The following is a 23,199-nucleotide window of genomic DNA, read 5'->3' on the forward strand; positions in this document are numbered from 1 at the left end:
CACTGACAATCATGTTCAGATGTAGTCCGACCAAGGACTCAACAAACTTTTACGGTTGGTTTATGAATCTTCGCTATGCTTTTCTTTCAGTATCTCAGAACTGCTTGTTGCCCAAGATGGCCCTCTGAGTGACTGCTAAGAATTTACGCTCAGCCCGCGGCCCCTGCATAGTGACTCCCTGTGGGCACACACTCAGATTTAGCACCTGCTGCTCACAGCGGGTGGTAATTGTGAGCAGGATAGTCTCTGGAATTTGGGTAAATGTGTGGGAAAGAACCCAGTAGTTCTTGGTCCCGCATGTTATTTCCTACTCTGGGGACCATAGGTGGTGGTGGAGCGGTACCAGTCAGAATCGGGAATTGCAGTACTGGTATCACCCACCTTAACTCCCAAAACTTTTCCATCCCGTGATTTTGCCCCTATGTATTATTCTTATCAGGTGTTTTGGTCCAACTGGCGCAGTTAAAATGATCCAAGACTACAACTCCCAGAACGCACTGACATGTAGAAGCGAAGCCTAGGAATGGAAAAACCAGTCTACTGGTGACATGGAGCTATCTGGTCACCCTAGGCATGTGGATAATTCCTTGAAATTGATTATGTGGAAAAATGAAAGCATGCATGGGTATCCAATGTAAGTACTTGTTGTATAGTGTATAAATACATTCTTACAGTTTAAAAAAACAATGTATATAAGAGTACTCACAGGTTGGAAACTTTGTAAATAGCTTTAAGGTATTGTAGCGCCATCGGAAAAAAGAATGCATTTGTCTACATGATCAGCATTCCCCATAGAAATGGGAATCATTCTAAAGTTGGTCTGAGCAGCAGGATTGTGGTTGTTGCTAAGTTAAGTTAGCAGTCTAGCTATTTATTGGAACATTGCGATTTACGATCTGTTTCTTAAAGATGGCGTCCACTTTAATGAAAGCCTGAACTTTAAAAACGGGCCTATTTTCCTCCTGGTTTGTTCATTAATGTTGGCTTCCGTCTGTTCTCAGTGTGTTCCTTAAATTACTTCCACCCTTACCTGATGCTCTCTTCTTTTACCAGCTAACCGCTGTGAGGCCTCCCAAGCCAAAACCTGCAGCGAATGCATCCGGGTGGATAAAGAGTGCGCCTACTGCACCGATGAGGTAATGCTTTCATATTACAGCCATGTGATGCAGAATGTGTGCGCGCGAGAGACCCACTGAGAAGGAGAAATGGAGCAGTGAGACAAGAGAAGCCTGAGACTGTGAGATAGCATGAGAGGAAGTAATATAGCAGCTGGAGGTGGGGCCCAGGCTGCTGTAGAAGGAAAGGTATACTATCAGAGAGAAGTGGGCAGATATTACCAGAAAGGAAGCGATACATTCTTGGGCGAGAGAGAGAACAGGCACATGGGAGAGGGAGACAGGCTACTATTCCAGAGAGAGAGTGTAGTGTAGGTAAATTAGCACGAGCCTACTCAAGCCCTGTATCCGTTCACAGGCATCTGCTGACATTTGACTGACATTGGCTCAGCCTTCCTTGCTGTGCAGAGGCACAGGCTGACATGTGACTGACACTCTGATGTTCTGTGCAGTCAGTCCACAACTTGGGCTCACCAAACTTTGAGCAACAGGGCACTGCGGAGCACCTAGCCAAGACGGGAATGGGGCTGATAGCAACGAGAGGGCGTGGATTGGGTAGAACGTACCTGGAACTGGTTTACTAATGGAACTTTTGTTCCTCATGTCTGTACAGAACTTTAGGAACGTTCGCTGCAACTTGCTGAAGCACCTGGAGGACGCTGGCTGCAGTGCTGCTGGTATTGTGTACATGGCGAGCGAGGTTCGCGTAGAGGAGGTGAGTACCATGGTCATTTTACGCATTTTTCCTCCCAGACCTGCTCCTTCTCCATCCTCGGGATGAGTGAGAGGCGACTGAGTGAAGGATGTGGATGAAGAGTGAGGCTGTGAGTGAGTGAGGCCAAGATGTCAAGATGTGGGTCACTGAAGAATAGTATTGCGGGCTTGAGATCTGTTAGGAAAATAAATGTGAAGATGAATGGGGCGTGGGAGTCAGGACTGGCAGGTTGTTTGGCCAGTTAGGTTGAGAAGGCACTCTGGAGAATCTAGGCCAGCACTAATGTGAGCTACTAGCTAGTTACAATGGTTATCCTGATAATCTGGTGTGTTCCCAGCCTGATTAGGCCTATTTGGGTCATCGCTGGTTAAAACTATCTACAGAGGCTTAGGACAGCTCCCACAGAATACCCACAACGCCTGCGCAGTGAAAATAACTTTTTGTAGATTTTTTGTAAATGAGAGATGATTTGTTCAGTTCTGAGGAACTCATTTAGTCCCTGGTGGGTGAGTGCCAAGCCTCTTGAACTGTGGTTTACCACTATATTTAAAGATCACTGACGCGGAGGCGGAAGTGCTTCCACTGACAGGGCCTGAGCACTTTTAGTGAAAATGCTTAACGTTAATTGGTCCTCCTTAGCATGGCAGGCGAATCTGCATTTTTTAGGCTTTTGAAAACAATTCCCCTGTGTGTAAAAAAAAAAAACCTAAGCCAAGGAACATTGAACCTGTGGCTCAAAGAGCAGCTCTAAAGAGATGCAAAACAGTGTACCACAAATCTACACTGGTTCATGGGTTGCTGTAAACAGAAACACCTGACAAGAGGCAGCATGATGTTGCAAATCCATGATATCATGGTATGGCTGGTCGGCTGTCTTAGTAGCCCGGGAAGTTCCAAGATCCATGGGATGAGACCACCAATGGATCTCATCACCGCCTTGCACTATAATCCTGAAGGCCGCCATACTCCCGACTCCAACAGCTGAACCTGTATAACGAAGAACCTCTCCCTCCCTTCACCCGCTGCCCCTTAGGATTGCTGACCACAAGAAGCCGCACCATAGCACATCTCGCCTTGGCATGACTCCCTGAAACACAGAGGTACTGCACTGCTCCTCTGAGGAGTCACACTGCCTGTGTTTAAGCATTAACTCTAACCCCGAACATACTTCAAACTATAAGTGTTTCCTCTAATTGGTACTGTTACAGGAACATGGATTGATGCCTAAATTGGTAAAAACAGGAAAAGGTGCATGAGAAGCCCTTCGTATGGGCTAAATGAACAAACATCTTACGCACAGACCAGAGTGAACTTTAACATAATTGCATAAAGACTATCACAGCAAGATATGGCCTGCTATTTCACTTAAAGAACCTGGTTTATTGTTATAAAATAAAATGTGTGAGGTTGCTTACAGATAATATGTTGACTTAACTTATAAACTATTGTGTGTGGGCCTGATCTGGAAACATAGCTGTCTATCACGTTGAAGGGGTTGTTATCACATTTAGCCAATGCAGCACATTAGGTGGTATTGTGTTCTCATATTTTATTTTTCCTGAAAGAGATTCTAATATGAAGTCAAGGATAACACACTATTAAAAGCTGTGTTGATCAATGTCAGGTTACACTAACTTTGTGTGTAGGATCCGGCTGAAGTAATGTTCTTTTATGTCTGTCACCATTGACCCCATACACCAAGATACGGAGACCAGTGGTAGAAGCACTTCATGGACAAGGACCCAAGCTGCTTCAAGATAGGTTCCAATGGTATGAGCCCACACGTACCCTCCGTTCTTCTTTTGCTAGCCTCGATAGGATTCCCAGGATAAAGAAAGTAACCCTGGGGGGGCGAGCCTTTAGCGTGGCAGCAGCCCACCTTTGGAATCGTCTCCCCCTGGAAATCAGGATTATACAGAGTCTGATGCTGTTCCGCAAGAGAATTAAGACCTGGCTTTTCCCTAAGGTCTGAAAATCTTGGTTCTTAGCAGTGATATAACTCTTCTCTGTAGTCTGCCTTTTTTACAATTGACAGTCTTTCTCCCGGTTCCTACTACCTCTCAGCGCCAGGATGCCCGGAGGATTGCAGTGCGCTCTACAAATACCAAATAATAATAATAATAATAATAAGCAGGGAACGGGGAGTGTGATAAGAGAAAACACAAACACAGGACCGTGCACTCTACCCCATCTCTTCTGGTGGTCAGGAGGGTTACTGGATCTCTCCAAGACAAAGAGATGCTAAGTATCTTATCATTGGAAAAACGAAACATAACGGTATTGCGGATAAACATATCTTAACAAAATCTCTGTTCGACCGACACACTGTATTTGAGCTGAAAACTGGGAATTCTTGAACACTAAACACAAGTAAAGATAAATGTCTCAAAAATAAATGTGTGCTAACTCTGCTCCCTTCACTTAGAATAGGTACCTTAAGTTTAAGTAATACCATTCACATTCTTTTGTACCCTATTCTCAGCAATTTATCCACAGACTGGAAATCTAATACTGTGTGCACAACATTCTTGAGGTATTGTATTGTATTGTAATTGCATTTATATAGCGATTACTACCCCTGACGAGGCGTCGAAGCGCTTTTTCGGCGGGTAGCACGCTACTCCGGGACCCATAGAGGATTAGTGTTGAATTAGTATAGTGAAACATGCAAGTACATTTTAAGTGGTGGATGTATCTCCAGTTGTCCTCTCAAGACCCCACCCTGCTTCTTCACAGGGACTTTTACCCAAACATGCAACCCGAGTCTTAAGAGTGCAGATAATTGTAATCCAGAGTTAACAGTTCGAATAAATGTGCAAGGAATAGTTCAAAGTATGTTTTCAACTACCCACAACTTCATGGTATGTCTCTGTAATCCAAAATGTCCTCACAACGATCCTTTAGGAAGCAATATGTCTTGGCTCTTGAAATCCGATGACTGTGTTCTCATGTAACGAAACTGGTGCTCATGTAAAGCGCTCTGATACCCGATGCCTCGGGTCTAGTTCGCGCTATAAAAAAATAAAATAAAAGAACACTCATGAAGCAAGATCCTGGATGCATCAACATTCTAGCACAATTGCCTAGTAAAGGACGCTGTGAACCATGAGAAAATGTATACTGGAAAATCCAGGATAGTCGGCATCTCTCTAGATATGCATGTGTTCATGGCCAGCTAGGAGTTGTAGTTCTCGGTCAGTATACTGTCTTGCAGCGCATCTTCCTCGCGTGCACAGGCTACGCTTAGTTAGCATCAGCCAGTACTCTGTGACGACCTCTATCCTTTCCCTCTGTGAAAGGCACTCAGCACGAATGGCTCCAAAGTACTGCTTCCCCACACGTGGACCATTGAGCAGAAAGTGACAGCCCTTCTTCCAAGCTGCCAGAGACCGTGGGGTTTCGTCTTCCACTCCCTGGCTATATCTCTCTTCGCTAGCATTAGTCCCAGAAATAGGCACAGCCGTTGGTATCTGTTCCCCCCTATGGCGTCGGTAATGTGATGGAGAATCAGTTTTGGGTCCAGGGGATGGCCCAGGAGAGGACCTCTTCCAGGCAGGATGTCACACCGCTCCAGAACCTGTCCAGCGCTGTGCAGCTCCACACAGTATGGACAAATGTACCCTCTTCTTCCCCACACCGGAATTATGTCAGGGAGCCAATCACAGCCATGCGCCACAACCGATGCGTCATATAGTAGGCTCTGTGAAGATATTTGAGCTGTATCAGGCGGAGGCGGGCCAGATTGCCACCTCACGAGGTGCCACCAATGCCTCAGTCCAGTTGTCGTTGACTCGTGCTCCAGTGTCTGCCTCCCATGTCGTTCTGAGGGTGGGTAATGTCTTCGAGCTGTTCATGACTCGTGTCTGGGAGAATTTCGCTATGTTATGGGGCCCCAGAGAGTTTACAACATTATGTGTACACCAGAGTTATGTTTTCTGGCATTTTAGCACTTGCACCGAAAAGCGAAAAAGGGGTTCTTCTTCACTGTAACAAGAAACAAAGTAAAGTGACCCAAGTCTTTCCAGTTGGAGCCAAATATCTCTTATTTCCATCTACAGCAACACAAAACACACACTCAAGCCCCCCCCGAAATAATTATGCTGTAGTTCAGAAGGTGAACGAGCAATAAAGATTGCTTTACATTTTGTCTTTATTTTGCCATGTTTGCTGTGAGTTCAAGGACAGAGGCCAAATGTCTTTAGTCAAATTTCTGCTTATACGTTTAATATGGAGATTGGTGTATACTTTGGTTCTCTGAAAACAAACTAAGAGCTTTTGGAAGGTGAACTTTGTGGCAACCAGCTGCTGGAGAGCTTGAAAGGAAAGATGTAGTTTGTGATTTATTTTTCAAAAATAACATCTAAATACCTTTAAATGGTCTATGTAAATATTTCAAACTAAAACTGCAGCTAAGAAAGCACAATTTAAGCATTTTTTGTAATTCTAAACTGTGATAGAAATTAACATTTTTAATAGGATCCAAACAAATCAAGACACTTTACTTAGGAATGCTCAAATGCTAATTATTTGCTGAAACACAATTTCCACACATTGTCATTTGTGCACTTTATAGTTTTACAAGAACATCTAGAGCCTGATTTAGATCTTGGAGGATGGGATATTCCGTCACAAAAGTGGCAGATATCCCGTCTGCCATATTACAAGTGCATTATATCCTATGGCACTTGTAAAATGGCAGACGGGATATCCGTCATGGTTGTTACGGATTTGTGCATCCGCCAATATCTAAATCAGGCCCTTAGTGTCCATTTCAATGAAAAATGTTTAGTTTGTAAATGACAGCATATTGCCACACCATGCTTTAGTAAAATATTTGTGACAGTGTGCCCCAAAAGTCACACCTGCTGGCTACATACCACACTTTATATCTGTCCTGCATAGGTGGCTTGAGTAACATTGATGGGAGCAACCCTACTCTGAAAATTGGTCCAGCACCACTGTGCAATGCTCCTTATATGAAGCGGCGGCTCCTAGGCTAAGGTGAGGGGTGCCACCCTACTGCTGTCTGAGCAGTGTAAAAGGAAAAATATAATGATAATAACAGACGGTATTATCATTTTATTTTTAGTATCTTGCAGCCAGAGCAGGGTAGGGCGTGGCTGCGCTCCCGTGACGTCGAGGAAAGCGGAGTGGTTTCAGCACCTTAAGTTCTTGGGCCGGCCTAACAGTCATACGCACTTTGCATGTTCTCCACCAGGCTGTAATGCGCAGCCTAGGATGAGAACATGCACATGCTGTCAGTTCCCATCTGAGTACTGAACAACGGCGCTCAGACCAATCACAAGGCTGCTGTCATGGTGACAGCAGCGTCATGATTGGCTTAGAGGAGCCAGGGTGGTGCCAGGAGTCAGCAGAACAGCGAGGACGAAGAAGAGGCTACTGCTCGTGATTGATGACAAGCAGATAACTCTTTTATTTTTCTGAACTAACCCTCCCCGCCACCATTACCTACAGGTCGTCTCTGCTTATATGTTCATGCTCCCTTAAGCCTCTTCAGGCTGCCGAGGACTATCATTTTTAAAGGCTAGGTTGTGTTTTTCTACCCAAGTCGTTCTCAGTACCCTTTGTCGTTGAGAAGATGGCTGCTCCGCAGCAAGCTGAAGTCCATTCTTGCATCCATCTCCAAGGTCACACAGGACAACCTAACAGTTTATAGGTGAAGATGCCCCTGTCTTCCGAATGGGGTTGGCAATGTGTCTTTTCATTGGGAGGCATTGTTGCATTTTCAATTAATCGATGGATTCTTGGAGGCTCTGTTCAAAACAAGAGGCAATGCTGCGCATCTGCCACAATCTCCTCGGAGCAATATGACATTTCCCAGATGGTTATGGCTGCAGTGTTTGTACTCTCGATATGTTGCTATTTATAAAAGCACTTGTGACCTCCATTCCATCTTAAATGCTTCAAGTGAACTTAAGGATGCTAACACTGAGCCGGGTCTTATCAGCTGCAGAGGAAAACGAACGCTTGAAGGTGACTGGTGGGACTTCTGAGATCCTCGTTAGCGCCCTTAGCTGACCCAAAGCAGCTGTGGCAGTGCTGGTGTGGGGGAGACGGAGTTTGTGCCCTTCCAATGAACCTATGTAGTTGTGTGTCATTGTTCATAGTAGAGTATTTGTGTCTCTTCTGTATCTTGTCTGGGGTGCGATGCTTCCGATCTAGGTTCTAATGAACCCCTGCCTTCCTGCGTTCTTGTTTCCCCGTCCCCTTGTAGTAGGGACAGATGTGTCCTTTTCTTGCCTTCTTTCTGTTGTCCTTGAGTCTGTTGTCCCTGTGGCCTCCTGTGTGCCCGATGTCACTCTGTGTGAGGGTTCTTCTGTTCCGGTGCTACCTGTACACATACACATACCTCGTCTACTTCTTATCCGCATCTCACCAGGCTGTTGTCTCCGACGCTCTCTTTCCGCAAAGCTCCCTGTCTAATGTGAGTCTGTCTCCTTGAGGCTGTCGGTCCCTGGGCTTCCTTTGATGCATTGATGTAGACAGACAGACCTGAGCTGCAGTCACATAGATAGCGAGACAGACAAGCACGGCCCGAGGCCGGGACCAGTCAGCGCCAGGCGTTGCTTTGTCGACTCGTATGGGAGTAGTTAGAGATAGATGGATCGTCTTTCTGTAACAAGCCTGGGATAGCTCCTCTATCTGTGATAGTTGAGAGATAGCACTGTTGTCAGTACACTGCTAGGGATCAGTCGGCTGAGCAAGGAATGGTCCTGACTGTGACAAGTGAGTGTTTGCCATTTGCGCCTGTCTCCAGCCAGGCTGTACCCATTCCATGTCCCAGCACTGTTGTGTTCCCAGAAATCTGACTTATTGGATCACGGTGACACGCCGGCCTCTGCTCCCCTTAACTGATCAGTACAGAGACACGAAATGCCCAGAATTAGAGTGAGCTGAAAGGAGGGCGTGCAGGTCGCTCATTTCCTTAAGCACTTTTCGGCTCTTGAGAGGGCATGGCAGAGGCTGTCAGTGCCCAAGATCTGACCACAGGATGTCAGTGTCTAGCCTCGACGAGAGATGTCCCAGACCAGGGCAGGGGTTGCTCTTTCTCACAGAAGGGACACAATAGGGTGTGCAGGGTGTAAAACTCTGACTATTTCACCCCAGGCTTTTCTGAAAAAAGACAGCTATGTATAGTAGCACTCACCCAGTCTGAGGTGGTGCAGCCAAAAACACACGCATGGGTAGGCATAAGTGGGCTGGGTACGGCCAGACTTTAGGCCGCAGGTAGTGCACACTGAGGGGTGACACATTTGGACTTGAAGGATATACCACCTTAGAAAATGAAGGAATAAAAAAATGAAATAAACCTATTTCAAATCTTGGATCACCAGCGCCACCCTTGAAGTCGTTTGTGAACCCTAAGCACTGCTGCATAGAGACATAACTCAAACTGCTCTTGATACTAGTTAAGGGACTAATCAGGTGGAGCGGAGTTACCTCATGGAATTTCTCTCCGTCTGGTTCAAAGTGGGTGGGTTTTTTCACACTCAATTTTCCTAGATGTGGGAGAAACATACCAGATATTTCTGTCTGGTAATTCCATGAGTCTTACGCTGCCACAGCTGAGAAGACTCATTCTGCTTTTTTCCCCCATAACTGTAGTCCTTCTTCTATTTTCGTGAGATGTCCCGGTTTTTAGCTTTAAAATTCTGGTCACCCTAAGGTACATGCAATGTCTTCCCATCCCTGCTACAAAAAATCTTCCTCTTCCCAGCCCCTTCTTCCTCCTACCCCTTCCTCCCTTCTGACTCCACAACAAGGCATGCTCATATGTTTACCAGCTGCTCAGAGCTGATCAGATCAGGTGGGCAATCTATGTGGCAGAATCTCATGGAATTTCATGTGGATGTGCGACAGAAAAATCAGTCCCACGTGGTAATTCCCCATTCCTTTGTGTTTTACCCGTAAGTGTACCTGGATGATTTTTTCAGACAATAATAATAAAATCAATAGCCCCAGTACCATGTAGCTTGTAATCATGGCCAAGCCTGGTGCAAGTGAATGCATGTCCTTAAGAAATCCAAAGAGATAAGACATGAGGAGAGAGTTGAAGCAATGATTAATCCTGAGAATACGCCACTATTCGGTGAACAAGAAGTGCCTTTGCCGCGTGCACAAGTTAAGGCGTTGCTAAGGTTAATGGAGTAGAATGTGGTGGGTTTCTTGGCCTATGGGTAGATCAGGTAACTACAACAGTACGCATGCTTTGGCTCTCCTAATTTGAGTGGGTCCACATAAGAAGGAGAATCTATAATGCTGCTAAACATGTACTGCGGGCTTTAATAGATGAAGTTATGTTTAGGTTCCTCATCCCCTTCAAAGGGGGGCCTCTCAGTGGCTGGTTTAATCCTTTCAGCCAAATATATCGGAGTTCAGCATTCAGGGCAGTCAGCTGCCCCCATGTCACACGAGGCACATTCAGCCTGTCTGGCTATTTAGCCAGAACGCTTTGCATGCTGGGAATAGTAGGCCCATGCTTGTTATGGGAATAAGAAAACAAATACTAGAATGTGAAGTACTTCTCACTTGATGTGAGGCTACTCGGATGCTATGCAAATTGTTGACTGTGTTGGTTCGTAAGACCAGGGTACCAATGCTAAAAGGAGACTCTGAAGCGCACTGGAAACTAATGAATTTCCTTAAGACATACTGACGTGGATTGAAATATTTTCTGGCCAAATATCATTTTGACAGAAGTGTCTCTTGCAGCCTACATACACTCACAATGGTAATTGGTGAGTCTGACGTAGGTAGAACTATTATAAGCAAGACACACATTTTTCAACCTTTTTAGTTGCTAGCGAGTTACCGAGGAAACATAGCACTTGTAGTTTTTGTACTAAGCGTCTGGGAATTAGAAGCCAAGATTTAGTTTTCGTTTCCAGCTTGAGATTGTTACTTGTCATTCAGGCCTCTGCAGGAGGCAGGGCCCTCAAAATGGCAGGTGATGAGGCCAGATGACCCTTGATGAGCAGTGTCAGTTAATTATGTGTCTACAGAGGGTGTTCATAGGTAGCTGTGTCTTCCAGGCAAGGGGAGCATTAGGCAGTTTTCATTGCCCTTGGTGGTGGCGGGCAGTCAATACTGACCTGTATGTCCACCCATCTAAATTAGGTGCGTTGGAGTATCCTTACCGCCAACATATAAATCAGCCCCTTTGTCTGTTTCCTGTACATATTGGCATGACTCATAGTGTCCTCTTCTCTTTGCAGAGCTACGAAATTAACACATCTCTGCTGAAGACACAAGTGTCTCCTCAGAGAATGACCATGCGACTGAGAGCTGGCGAGGAGAAAAACTTCAACATGCAGGTCTTCGAGCCCATGGAAACCCCAGTGGACCTCTACATCCTCATGGACTTCTCCCACTCTATGTCTGATGATCTGGACAATCTGAAGAGAATGGGGCAAGAACTAGGTGAGAGGCGAGAGGCACTGCCCAGCGACTCTTTTCTTACCAAGTTTATCAGGCTAGATACCATTGCATTGGCACTTTGTTGTTTTCTAGTTTGTAGTGTGGAGCTTTGTGCTGAGTGGTGTGATCTGTGTGTGCAGTTTGATGGTCGTAGCCTTTAAGAAATTGGCTCCTAGTGGTCATAGGTCAGCTCCTATCAATAACATCTAATCTGATGCATCTCTGTAAGTGTTTCATACACATAACCCTCTCACTCTCTGTCAAGTACCTCTTTCAAGTTCTTCAGAATTCTTTTTTTTCTCTTCCTTAGCCGCTGTTGTCACCTCTATCTCCAGGGATTACACAATTGGCTTTGGCAAGTTTGTCGACAAGGTGACGGTGCCCCAGACTGACATGCGACCTGAGAAGTAAGTGGTAGCCGTCCAATAACTCCAACTTGTCGTTTCTCATTTGATATCACTCTCTCTTTCTCCTTCTTTTTCTGTGCTCCTGATCTCGCTCTCTCTTTTTCTCTCACACTCTCTTTCTCTCTGTCATGGTCTATCTCTTTCACAGTACCCTATCCCACATGCCTCCCCACTTCTCACTCCTTTTCACTACCACATCATTTCTCCATTTCACTTCCTATTCCTCCGCAGTGTAAATTTGCCCTTTCTCTCATTCCAAATGTCTTTTACTCTCTTACTCCTTACCCCTGTCTGCTCTTGAATGCACACTACCCCATATTCTCACCCTCATAATGCACATCTCTCTCTATTGATCTTTGTTCTCCCTTTCCTGTCTTTCTCCCCACCTCTACTTTTTCGCGCTCTTGAGCTCACCTTCTACCTCTATTAGTGTGTTCGTACCCTTCTGCCATCTGTTATCATTCTCTCTTTACTACTCTATATCGTCTCTTTCTATCTTCAGTTTTTTCTCTGTTTTTCTATCCATGGATATTACTCTTCAATGCAAACACAAGGAGACAATGGATGGACCGCTGAAACTTTTCAGACACTCACCCCAGTCACAGATCTGGGTTGAATCCATCACCGTTCTTTAGCTCACTTCGCCACCCCAGTTTAGACCTTGCTATACGAAAATCAGTTTTGAACCTGTGCCTCATGGGAACAGTCCAGTCTGAACTGCCAAGCCAGATGTTCCCTGGACTGGAAACAGGCATCCTTCGACCGGTTTTGGGGTAACACCACTCATCAGCCAGGCTAGCTTGAATCCAGTGGCAATGTGAGCAAGAGATCCACGTCTGGGCATACCCTGCCAACTTAGGGCGAACAAAGTGAACACAAGGTGATAATGGATGGAGCGCTGAACCTTTTCAGACACTGATCCCCAGTCACAGATCTGGGTTGAATCCATCATCGTTCTTTAGCTCACATCACCACCCCAGTTCAGACCCAGCTATATGAGTGTCTGAAAAGTTTCAGAACTCTGTCCATCATCTCCTTTGTGTTTGCTTTATTACTCTTAAATGCCTTTCACTTTCTTTCTTTGTCTAACTATTACTTTTTCTTTACCCCTCTGTATATATTTTTTTCTTTATTAGAGGTTTACTTGTATTTTCCATTTAACACTGGTGTTTTGATTCATAGATTGTTAGGTGAGAGCGGTGGTTGGTATTTATGTATTTATCTTCCATTGTCCCGTACACGATGAACCTAATGATAAGTAGTGAACATGAGTCACAATAACAGAAACTGGATTTTATGAAAAGCCTTTTCTCCTAATACTATGTCCATTTAAACAAAAAATCATTAGGCCTTGCATCAAATGAAAGTCCTACATGGAATATGTGCTACTCTTTGTTCTAGTCTGAATATTACTACTAGAAACTGACTTATTGGCTTAGTAATTTGTGCATTCGTTTCTTGGTTAGGTTCTACACCACAATAGCCGAATCTTTCAGTTCAGCCCATCTTACAGTAAAGCTAAATTGTAATACTACTCGCTCAGATTAAACAATGGACTTCTTTACTCAATAATCGTATCATCAAATCGATGTATTATTCCTGATAAACCCAGTGCTCTTTCCAATTGGGACATTTTTAAAGATGGATCTGATATGTTTCGTCCTAAAATATCCCAACGCACTGCACACCCATAGAACATGGTGCTTTATTTTTCGAACGTTCAAACACAGAATCTACTTTGTCTTTCATTAGTATGTGGGTCGGGTATGTGTTTCTTGCAAAATACGTGTTTAATTCCAAAATTCAGAGGATTTTGTCTGAATAGGTGCACAGTTAAATATCTTTGTACTTTATTGTCTCAAACACCAATACGGATGTGCTTTGTGTTTTTATAAGTATTCAGTCCTTCCAGAAAGTCTGTACTTCTCCTTGGTGGTGTAGTGGATCTGGCTTTCCACAATTCCCAGATCAGATTACTGACAGAACCAGTCCAGCTTTGCACCCTTGATATATCTGAGCTACTTAATTTAGTCACAGATGCTGCACTATGTCGTTTGGGGTTCCTTACTGTATTTATTTCCTCTTAATGCTTCAGCAGAGTTTATTTTACTTTGGGTTTCTATTGGGTTCCCAGTGGGTTGTATGCTTGTGCTCACCTTTTTACGATAGGAAATTGCTGAGATGCGTTTATACATTTCTGCTATTTCTTTGTAAAGTGAGAAGCTTAGCATCTAGTGTGGGAGTGTCAGACTCATTAGTACTGAAGCCCGGTCGCAGGAGCTAGCCCTAACTAAGCCTCTACTCATGAAAAACTAGCCAGAATTAATGCAATGGGAGGGCATAGTTCCAAGATACCAGAGGCCTAGAGCCTGTGGGCAAAGTAGAAACAGGTAGTAGGTGCTGGAGGTGCAAGCAGTAGGACTACAGCTGACACCACAATTTGCGTAACTAGTGTATCGACTGTCACAGATTCTGGCACGCTGTGTCACAGATGCCTTCAGGCACTGAGTAGATAAAGATAATAAAGTTGATGCAAAATCAATGATAGTTTCAACTTCATGACTGAGTGGGTGCCATTTCACTGAAGTTGAAACCCAGACGAACCAATGGCTCAGATAAACATCCATGGATGGCCTGTCTGGAGAGCCACAGACAGAGAAATCTCAAGTACTCAGAATATTGCTTCCCCATCACTGGCACAGATACCCTACTATCATTTTTCCATCTTCCACAGCTATAGAGGGAAGGACATCCCTCCTGGGTGTGGTCAGGACAGTGGGTACATACCTGGTGCTCTCTTCCTCCTTGTAACAGTTCGATAACCACTCAGTGACTTTGAGGCTTCAAGTATAAGTCTGAAGTTCTCCACTGTGGCTCGAGACACTGGATGAAAGTAGTCATAGCGCTTGCATATGAAGGAGCGTGCTAGGATTTTCCTGGATCAGATAAAGATAGGGCGACATGGAGTATCTTCAGGTCAGGGTGGTAAAGCTGCAACCAGCTTCCCACTTTTTTTACTGCTCCCATTTGGACCAGGCAGTAGAATTTGGTACCAATGTGTTTGCGAAAGTAAATCACCTCTACATTGCCATATTTATAGGGTATATGAAAGCATTAACAGAGGTTGTTGCTTGGATCAGAGCTTCTTGTTTTTTGTGTTTTGTGATTGTGACAAAGGCATGTAGCTTTGGTATATCCTCACAGAGTAATGACTCACTAAAGGAAAGGGAGGAGGAAATGGTTCACTACTACTCTTCATTACGCCCATTGTCCCTTCCTTGTCAGATATTTACGTTTCCGCCCTTCCTTCATGGGGACGTTTTATCTATAATCATGATTTTGGCTTGTGATTGGCCAGGAAGTGGTACACCTGGGATTACCCTTTATGGTGATGCACTTCAGAAGAGGGTGCGGCTCTATGGAAAAGTATCCAAGGCTTAATGGGCTACGAAAAGAAAATTAGTTATGAGTTCCTGCTTCAAGGAGGCATAACACTCCTTAAAAGAGTAACTACTGCACAAGTAAGAGGGTGAGGAGATAGTTACATAAATGCAAAACTGTTCATCCACAACATGACCAAAGTTAAACATGATCATAGTTCTTTCTGGGAACTTAAGCCCACAGCTTTTGTCCGCTAGCTCCTCTATGTACTATTTTCTGCTTCCTCCCATGCTCATTTCCCCTTGACACACAAGGACACTACCTAGAATATGATTTATTGATGACTTCTTAGCGATCATTTCCAACCTCTCGAATGAGGAGGTCTTAGGTGTCCAGGGGATTTGCTGTCTCTCTTAACTAAGTTGACAGTGCAGTACACTGAAGGATTTGCTGTTAGGGGTCCTAAAATGTGCCCAGACGTGTATTCTTGGGGACATTTCTGTGAGCCCTTCAGTAACTGCTTACAGAATAGCCCATGCATGTATTAGGTTTGGTTATTCTACACTTTGTGTTTCTGGATGTAGTAAAAGCCGCAGACTTCTCTACCACATGTAGGAGTAACAGCCACAAATGAATTCAGCCCTGTACTTCCTAGATGCGTCCTTCATCTTTCTAGTAAAAAACATGGTCTTTTCTTGGTGGCTAATAAATACCTAGGTAACATGTCCTGAAAAGTGTTCTCAGATAGGTTTTTTGGCTGTTTATTTGATAGTGTTTACATTCTCTTTAAATTCAACATTAAGTCATACTTATTCTTTCTGTTAATTTTAGCCAACATAGTGTAGTGTTTTCCAGCACAGTCAGGCTCTGCTGTAGGAATTGTTCTTTTGCAGATAAGAACACAAGGAGTCTGTCTCTTACTTCACCTATCCTCTTCATCTTACTCTCTTGCATAGGTTGAAGGAGCCCTGGACTGGCAGCACACCACCGTTCTCCTTCAAGAATGTCATTCGCTTGACCAATGATGTAGATGAGTTTCGCACCAAGCTGATGAGTGAGCGTATTTCTGGCAACTTGGATCCACCAGAAGGAGGCTTTGATGCCATCCTGCAGACGGCAGTGTGCACGGTGAGCACGGCAGGCTGAGGTGATGGGTGGCAATGCCCCGCTGGATTTTGAGTTGGCATTGTTTCCAGAGCCTTCAGTCTGTGGTAGTACCATGATGCTAAGACCATCAGTGGCCCTCTTGTTATCTGCCAGTGGCCTGGACTGACATTCATTGTATGACCTTACATTCATTGCATGAATTTATCTTTTTCCAGGACCGCATTGGGTGGAGGGCGGACAGCACCCATCTCCTTGTGTTCTCCACCGAGTCAGCATTTCACTACGAAGCCGATGGTGTGAATGTGCTGGATGGCATCCTGACACGAAATGATGAGCAGTGCCACCTGGACAGGGAGGATTCCTACACCTATGACACTAAGCAGGATTACCCATCGGTGCCTACCCTGGTGCGACTGCTTGGCAGGAAGAGCATCATTCCCATCTTTGCGGTCACCAACCATTCTTACAGCTACTACGAGGTAAAAAAGAGATGGTTACCAGATAGACTGCAGCCCTGAAATAATAATGGCAGTGCATTCACATAGACAGAGTGGGCATGGTATGGAATCACGTGCAGAAGTTGGAGGTCGGCGGCAGGTAGCAAACCAGAGTTTGAGTGGGACAGCACATGATGGAGCCATGAATAGGGAGTCACTAGGGAGATCATGGAAGCAGAATACAGAAATCAAAGATAAGATGTTAAAAAGATGTGCTATGTCACAGATAAGTCAAAGCATATTGATGGTGAAAGACACGTAAAACATCACACAGAGAAGGCAGGAAGCAGAGACATAGAGGTCATAGAGAAGTGAAAGTGGCTGAGGAAACACTAAAAAGTCCACAGAGAGGGGAAAAGACGGAGAGGGGAGATGTTACACTGAAATAGATTACAGTGCAATACAAAGAGATGTTACAAGTCACATGTAGACTGAAGTTCAGAGATAGGGCATGTCAATGAAGCAGTTAGTAAAGTGCAGAAACATCTATGGAAGCACATAAAACATTTAGAGGTCATGTGGAAGTCTGAGATCAGGTCATAAAAGAAGGTAGAATTCACGGAGTGGGTAGATATGTGGTCGATTGCGGGCAGATGACCTGCGGGTGAAGAATTGTATTGTAATTCCATTTGTATAGCACTTACAGCCGCTTATAAGTCACTGAAGTACTCATTGACGGGTAGCACGCTATTGTGCAACCCAAGGTTAGTGGCTATTCCAGTTGTTCTTGATCATTGAAGTTAGTCTTGTGCTCTCTGGAAATTGTTTGATGCATTTCCTACAGTTTTTTTGTGGTAGATTAAGTTACTAAGAGTTAAGAGTCATTAGTGTGACCTCCTGCAAATTGAAAGTGGGACAAGAAAATAGGCTGGAGCAATGGTTCTTAACCTGTGGTCTGGGGACCTGTGGGGGTCCACGAAGCCTGCTCAGGGAGTCCACGACAACTTAACAGATTAATAACGTGTATTGAAATAAAGACACAAAATGTAAAATAGAAAATTTAAAATATTCTGTAAAAGTGAAGGAATTTGAAATGTGAGGCTCAAAATTAAGTTAGTATCCTCAGATTGATTCATGGGACAAATACAAGTGCATCAAATAGTATATAGTATGAATGATGAGTGGCCTTAGTTGAATTTAGGAAAGATCCAATCCCCTCATTAAAAGAGAGCATAGGTACTGCAAAACATATCCTCAGGGACCAAAGGATACAAGCCGGGTTATAACAGGGGGTTGCACTGTTGTCCAACAGAGGGAGGCAAGGGGATTTGAAGTTCCCAAGATGGAGAGAAAACATGCATGGGATTTAGAGACTACAAACATAGGGGTACAGCTGATTATCTTCCTCAAGAACCTTTTCATGAGAGTGCGAGAAAATGCTGTATTTAAAAAATATAATATGTAGCTGGGCCTGAAATGTAAATACATTGGTTCAATAATTAAAATACATGGTTCAATAATTACTTGCAATATGGCACCTTAAAATCTTGTCCGCCCCCCCCCCCACCCCTAAGGCCTGTGTTTAGCAGTAACGTTTAAGAATCTCAGGAGCGCTGTTATTACAGTAGGGCAGTGAGAACGTGGAAGAGAGAGACTGTGAAGTGACACTAGGCACAGGAGAAGATTTAGTTGGAGGTAAGTCTGAGATGAAAGGAGGATGTGAAGGATATGTTTTGCTAGAGAGTTGTGGTAGAAAGTAAAGTGTTTCCCTAGGGTGATGTATTGTTTGACTTGGAGCAAGAAGAAAATGTTGCCAAAACTAAGCCAAACATAGTCAGAGCAAAAACGCATAAAACCCTGGTATTCTGACACCATCCTTTTGTAGAGAAAACATTAGCTGAACCTTTTGGTGTGAATCACAAGAGTATGACGATTTAGTGGTGTGCTAGTGTTGGACATTTCTGTACTGAACTGAGCAATATCCCAATATCTCTATCCATGCAGTGCGCAATGTGGTATCTAAGACAGATCATGCAAATGGGTCTCCAGCTTCAGCAATTAGACATTGTGTCTGCTAATGTCAAGCATTGGACAAATAACCTGATTTTAGTAATAGAAGTCTCTGTCTATTGCTCTCAGAGAGGATGAAATAGGGCATTATGAACTCTCCTGCTAACTCAATTCCTTTCTATTTGCAGAAACTTCACAAGTATTTTCCTGTTTCTGAGATTGGCGAGTTGAAGGAAGACTCCTCCAACATTGTGGATCTTCTCAAGATAGCTTTTGATGTGAGTCCCAATGGTCTGATGCAGCATGTTCACATCATGGGGGTGTGGAGAATCTATTCCAGAGCAAGATGTCTAAGGGGAGACCTTAAAGGTTTCAGAATTTGGAAACTCAATGTCAAGAAATCCCTCCTGACTATTTTGTAGTGAAATCCTTAGAGAATGATTACGTGTGATCCCCCGAGAGTGTTGAGGTTCTTGGGGCACGTATGTTGAGGAGCAATTTAGGTGTTGGTATGATGGTATGATGGGGAATCCCATGGAGTGTTAGGGGGGAAAGCCTTTCAGGTGGCTATGTTGCTAAGTCCTTGGGGTGTGTATGTTTGGAATGTTGAGGTGTGTCCAGTTTTTAATTTGTAAAAGAATATATGCTGGGCCCACGGCTGGTGCTATTGAATGCCAGGGGTGCCACATTCCAAAGCTTTAATCCACCACCTGAAACTTCCTGCCCCAGAACCTCTATTTCTGTCTTTCTCTTCCTGCTTTGTTCCCAATTTTGTGTTTTTCTCTCTTTCTCTGGGTCAAAGTCTGATGTGAATGAGGAAAAATAAGAAAAGAAAAAATTAGTATGGGTCCTCCAAAATGAGTGCTAACGGGCCCCACCTGCAACCACCGGCCAAAATTAAGCATGGGTGTGCCTATTGGGAGAGAGGAATGCCGCGGAGTCAGTTGGGAAAAATACATTTATTTATTTGAAGGTTTCATATAGTGGATACAATTCCCTAGAACATCAGAGCTCTTTACAGGACACCTCACAAATGATAAACAAATATTTATGTAACGGTGAATGCAAACTATACAAAATCACAAAAGAAGGATAAAGAACAGTTACGGTGAGGTGAGGTGGAGTGAGAAGCATTTGTCAAGGAGGAAGGCTTTGAGCTGCTTCATGAAGGCTAGTAGAAATGTTAGGGTTCAGACTTCCATTGGAATTGAGTCCATTCAGCAAACTTTATTTCGGTCAATATAGACCATAAAAAGAAGATGCTGCAAATACATACATAGCTAAATTTAAGCAATATTAAAAATTCATCAGACGCAGATTATAAGAGATAGCCACAATGCATTTTAAATTACTCAAGTGTCATTACAGGAATCGTTCAGAGAATAAAAACAGTTAAAAGCAGATTAAAAAAGTAAAAAAGTAAAAAAGTAAAAAAAAAGTTAAGATGAGACAAGTACAAAAAGAATTATATAAGGTTACTGTGATAAATTTAGAAGCACCTTGTGCCTATGCCACATAGAACTGAGGAATCTGGATACCGCGAAAACTGTGGGACGGTGAGTATCAGATCTCAGTATTCTATATGCCTCTGAGCACTGTCTACACCTCAGATTTCTACAAAGTGATACGAGCCAACGCCGTCTGGCTATTTTATAGCCACGGCAAAAAAAAAGAACATGAATGTCGGACTCATTGGGGCTATTGCAAGCAGGACAGCCAAGTGAGGGAGCTTTTGACCATTTGTTTGTGAAAGCATGAACAGGCAAAGTCCCTATTCTAAAATGGATTTATAGCTTCCTTGCCATGGAACGTTGTATATCATCCAGAAAAGGCTCAAAAAGGTACTGAGCTTTAATATTAAGGAAGTCATCTGTTAGGTTCCCAAGTTTAGTGTTCCCCTGAAAATTGGCTAGGCACTACCTGTGAAAGACTGATTTAAAGCACGATTTTCTTGAAATCAGGGATTTTAAGTAGAGGAGATTCAGGGCTTCGAAGTTCCCTTAAGCTACTGCGGAGTTTCATTTTTTTGCCCGGTGTTGCAACTGCTTGAATGGATAATGTTGTCAACTATGCAGTCAACTTTAAACACAGTTCTCCTGTCGATGGTAATCCAATTTAGTGAAGTTAGTATGGAAGAGATGCGGTCAAATCTGTCAGCTCCAGAGGCCAAGAGAGAAGCAACATGTGGTCAAGCTTTACATGGTGCACAGTGTGTGTTAGAGATGCCAGTGAGGATGGCATTTCCATGGTCCAGTCTGGAAAGTACCAGAGCATGTGAAACTACTTTTAGATCCTAAACAGGTAGAAAGGGTTTGATTCCCTGTATAAGTTTGAGTTGGTAGTTACTGTTTATTGCTAATGTATTAATGTGGCTGTGAAAATTGAGGTGGCCCTCTACGGCGAAGCTGAAAGATTTGGAATTTAACAAGAGTGCAGGTTAGTAGTCAAGAATATTTGTTGAATATAGCCACATGGATGAAGATTCAATTACAATGAGAAAGAACTCTCTCCTTTGTGGTTAAACATAAGATGATGGGATGTCATCCAGGATTGTAGAATTGTTATGGTTATAGGTCAGTCTAGAAATGTGAGCTAGAGATGAGACTTTCAAATGTTGTCTGCAAATTGGTGGTAAAATAATCAGACTTCCTTATTCAGATCACTCAACGGTTCAATATAGAAACTAAACAAGGCCAGGGCAAGGATGGAGTCATGTGGGATGATTTGAGAGATAGTGACTGGGTTAGATAGTGCAAGATCCACTTTATTCACTTGAGAGAGGTTATCAAGGAAAGATTTGAACCACTTCAAGAGATTCCCTTCAACGCCTATACAGGCATGTAGGGCCTATAGAAATATTACATGATTGACAGTTTTGAATGCCACAGAGAGGTCAAGAAGGATAAGCATGCAGAAGTCACCACTGTTGATGATATTAAGGGCATCTGATGTCTCCATACTTCATTTTGCTGTGAATCTAGATTGGAATTCGTGCAGCAGAGTGTCATCATTAACACATTTTTTTAGTTGGATGTTAACACTGCTTTCCAGGATTTTTTGGCAAGAAGGGGAGCCTAGAGATGGGGGGAGGGGGTAATTGTTGAAGTTCTCAGGATCGTTCACCCATTTTTCATTAGGGGAGATACTAGTCCAATTTTTAAGCAGTCGGAGAATTTGCCTTGTTGTAGAGAGACATTAATAAGTTTGGACCAGTGTGGCATTAGCATGTTCCACATAGATCTGGCATCGAGGACGTGGTTAAATGGGTTTATTTTTTAGACAATATTCTGTGGTTCTATCTGGGAGATGTCTCTAAAATTGTCCAGATGTTTGATGATTCATTGCACAGCATGTCACACATGTTCATGGAAAGTACAGGGAAGGATGTATCCAAATTTTTTTTTTTTATGTCAAAGAAGTGTACAGTCTTCACATATCTGTTCATGATCCGGTATTACTTGAGTTTTCTTTGGTTTCCTGGCTTCTTTAACAATCATAAAGCATTTTTCTAGGTCTCTTTTTGAGCCTTGGGTTGAAAAGTATGCTTTTTATAAAATCATTTCACATCACAAAGAAGTTCAAGATTGCTCTTGGAGGGTCTTTGTTGCCAGTGCACTCAATTGATCTGAGGAGCTTCCTTTCATTATTGAGATTTTGGGAGACCCATCCAAACTGGGATAAACTGGGTTCTGAGGCAGTGTTGCACCCATAGGCACCATAGGAAGTGGATGAGATTCGTTCTGGGTCAAGGACATGATTTTTGTCATATGTGGGTAGGATATTATGTTATAGGGAGAATTGTCTCTCTGGAGTCCCTTCCAGGTAAGAACAGCCACAGGGTGTGGGAGCAAGTTACGTTCTAAATCCTCGTCCAGAAGGATGGTGTTACCCTGTTAGGGCGGAGTGGGTAATGGGGTATAGGAATGGTAGGGTAATACATTATTTGGTTCTAGTGACTCAAGTTATGAGGTTTTTCGGGTTAGGATTTTAGCCTTCAAAAGGTAACCAAACAGCAACTTCAGCCAATGCCGTTGTCTATCGGTTCATGGGACAGGTGGATGGGAAGGGCATGTGACCTCTGCGATTAGTGAATGAGTTAGCAGAAATATTGTAATGGTATCTGTGAAAATTTAAGGATGTTGCTCATTTGTGGAAGACAGGCATAAAGGAGGACTTGTAAGGACTGAAGAGGAGGGGTGTTTAAAGTTTGCTAGAATGGTGGCATGAACTATTGAGGTTACTACATGTGTGAGTGATAAGAGAAAGCAGAGGGGATTCTGGATGAGCTGTTTCCAGTAGGTCATTGGCCTCAAGATGGGTAGAAGAGGGAATATTGTTTCTGTTGGTAGAGACAGTGGACTTACACCTACTCTAGAGAGGAGATGGTTTTCCAATGGGGAGTTTAGACGAAGTAGGGACAGAGGAGGGGATTTAGTATGAGGGAAGGTTAAGATGTCTACTCTATCCCTAGCAGGAAGTGTTGTGATAAGAGCAATGTTAGGTCTACCCAGGGTGGGTAAGGACCTTTGGTTTGTCATCGCGACACATGGCCTAAGGTGGAGATTAAATAGATCCAGTTTCAGATCAGA

At 43.6% G+C, this 23,199-nt stretch overlaps 1 protein-coding gene across 1 annotated transcript in view; it reads left to right on the plus strand.

The window, feature by feature from the left end:
* The window catches only part of ITGB4 (integrin subunit beta 4), a 293,817-nt gene that overhangs the window by 92,733 nt on the left and 177,885 nt on the right, over positions 1 to 23,199 (plus strand). The window contains exons 3-9 of the mRNA XM_078654540.1: positions 1,054 to 1,136; positions 1,729 to 1,830; positions 11,067 to 11,271; positions 11,579 to 11,675; positions 16,013 to 16,184; positions 16,379 to 16,642; positions 18,799 to 18,888. Coding sequence (XP_078510666.1) covers positions 1,054 to 1,136; positions 1,729 to 1,830; positions 11,067 to 11,271; positions 11,579 to 11,675; positions 16,013 to 16,184; positions 16,379 to 16,642; positions 18,799 to 18,888 — 1,013 coding nt within the window. The remainder of the gene's footprint in view (positions 1 to 1,053; positions 1,137 to 1,728; positions 1,831 to 11,066; positions 11,272 to 11,578; positions 11,676 to 16,012; positions 16,185 to 16,378; positions 16,643 to 18,798; positions 18,889 to 23,199) is intronic.

The sequence above is a fragment of the Lissotriton helveticus genome, chromosome 7, assembly GCF_964261635.1.
Source record: "Lissotriton helveticus chromosome 7, aLisHel1.1, whole genome shotgun sequence".
Classification (NCBI taxonomy): Eukaryota; Metazoa; Chordata; class Amphibia; order Caudata; family Salamandridae; genus Lissotriton; species Lissotriton helveticus.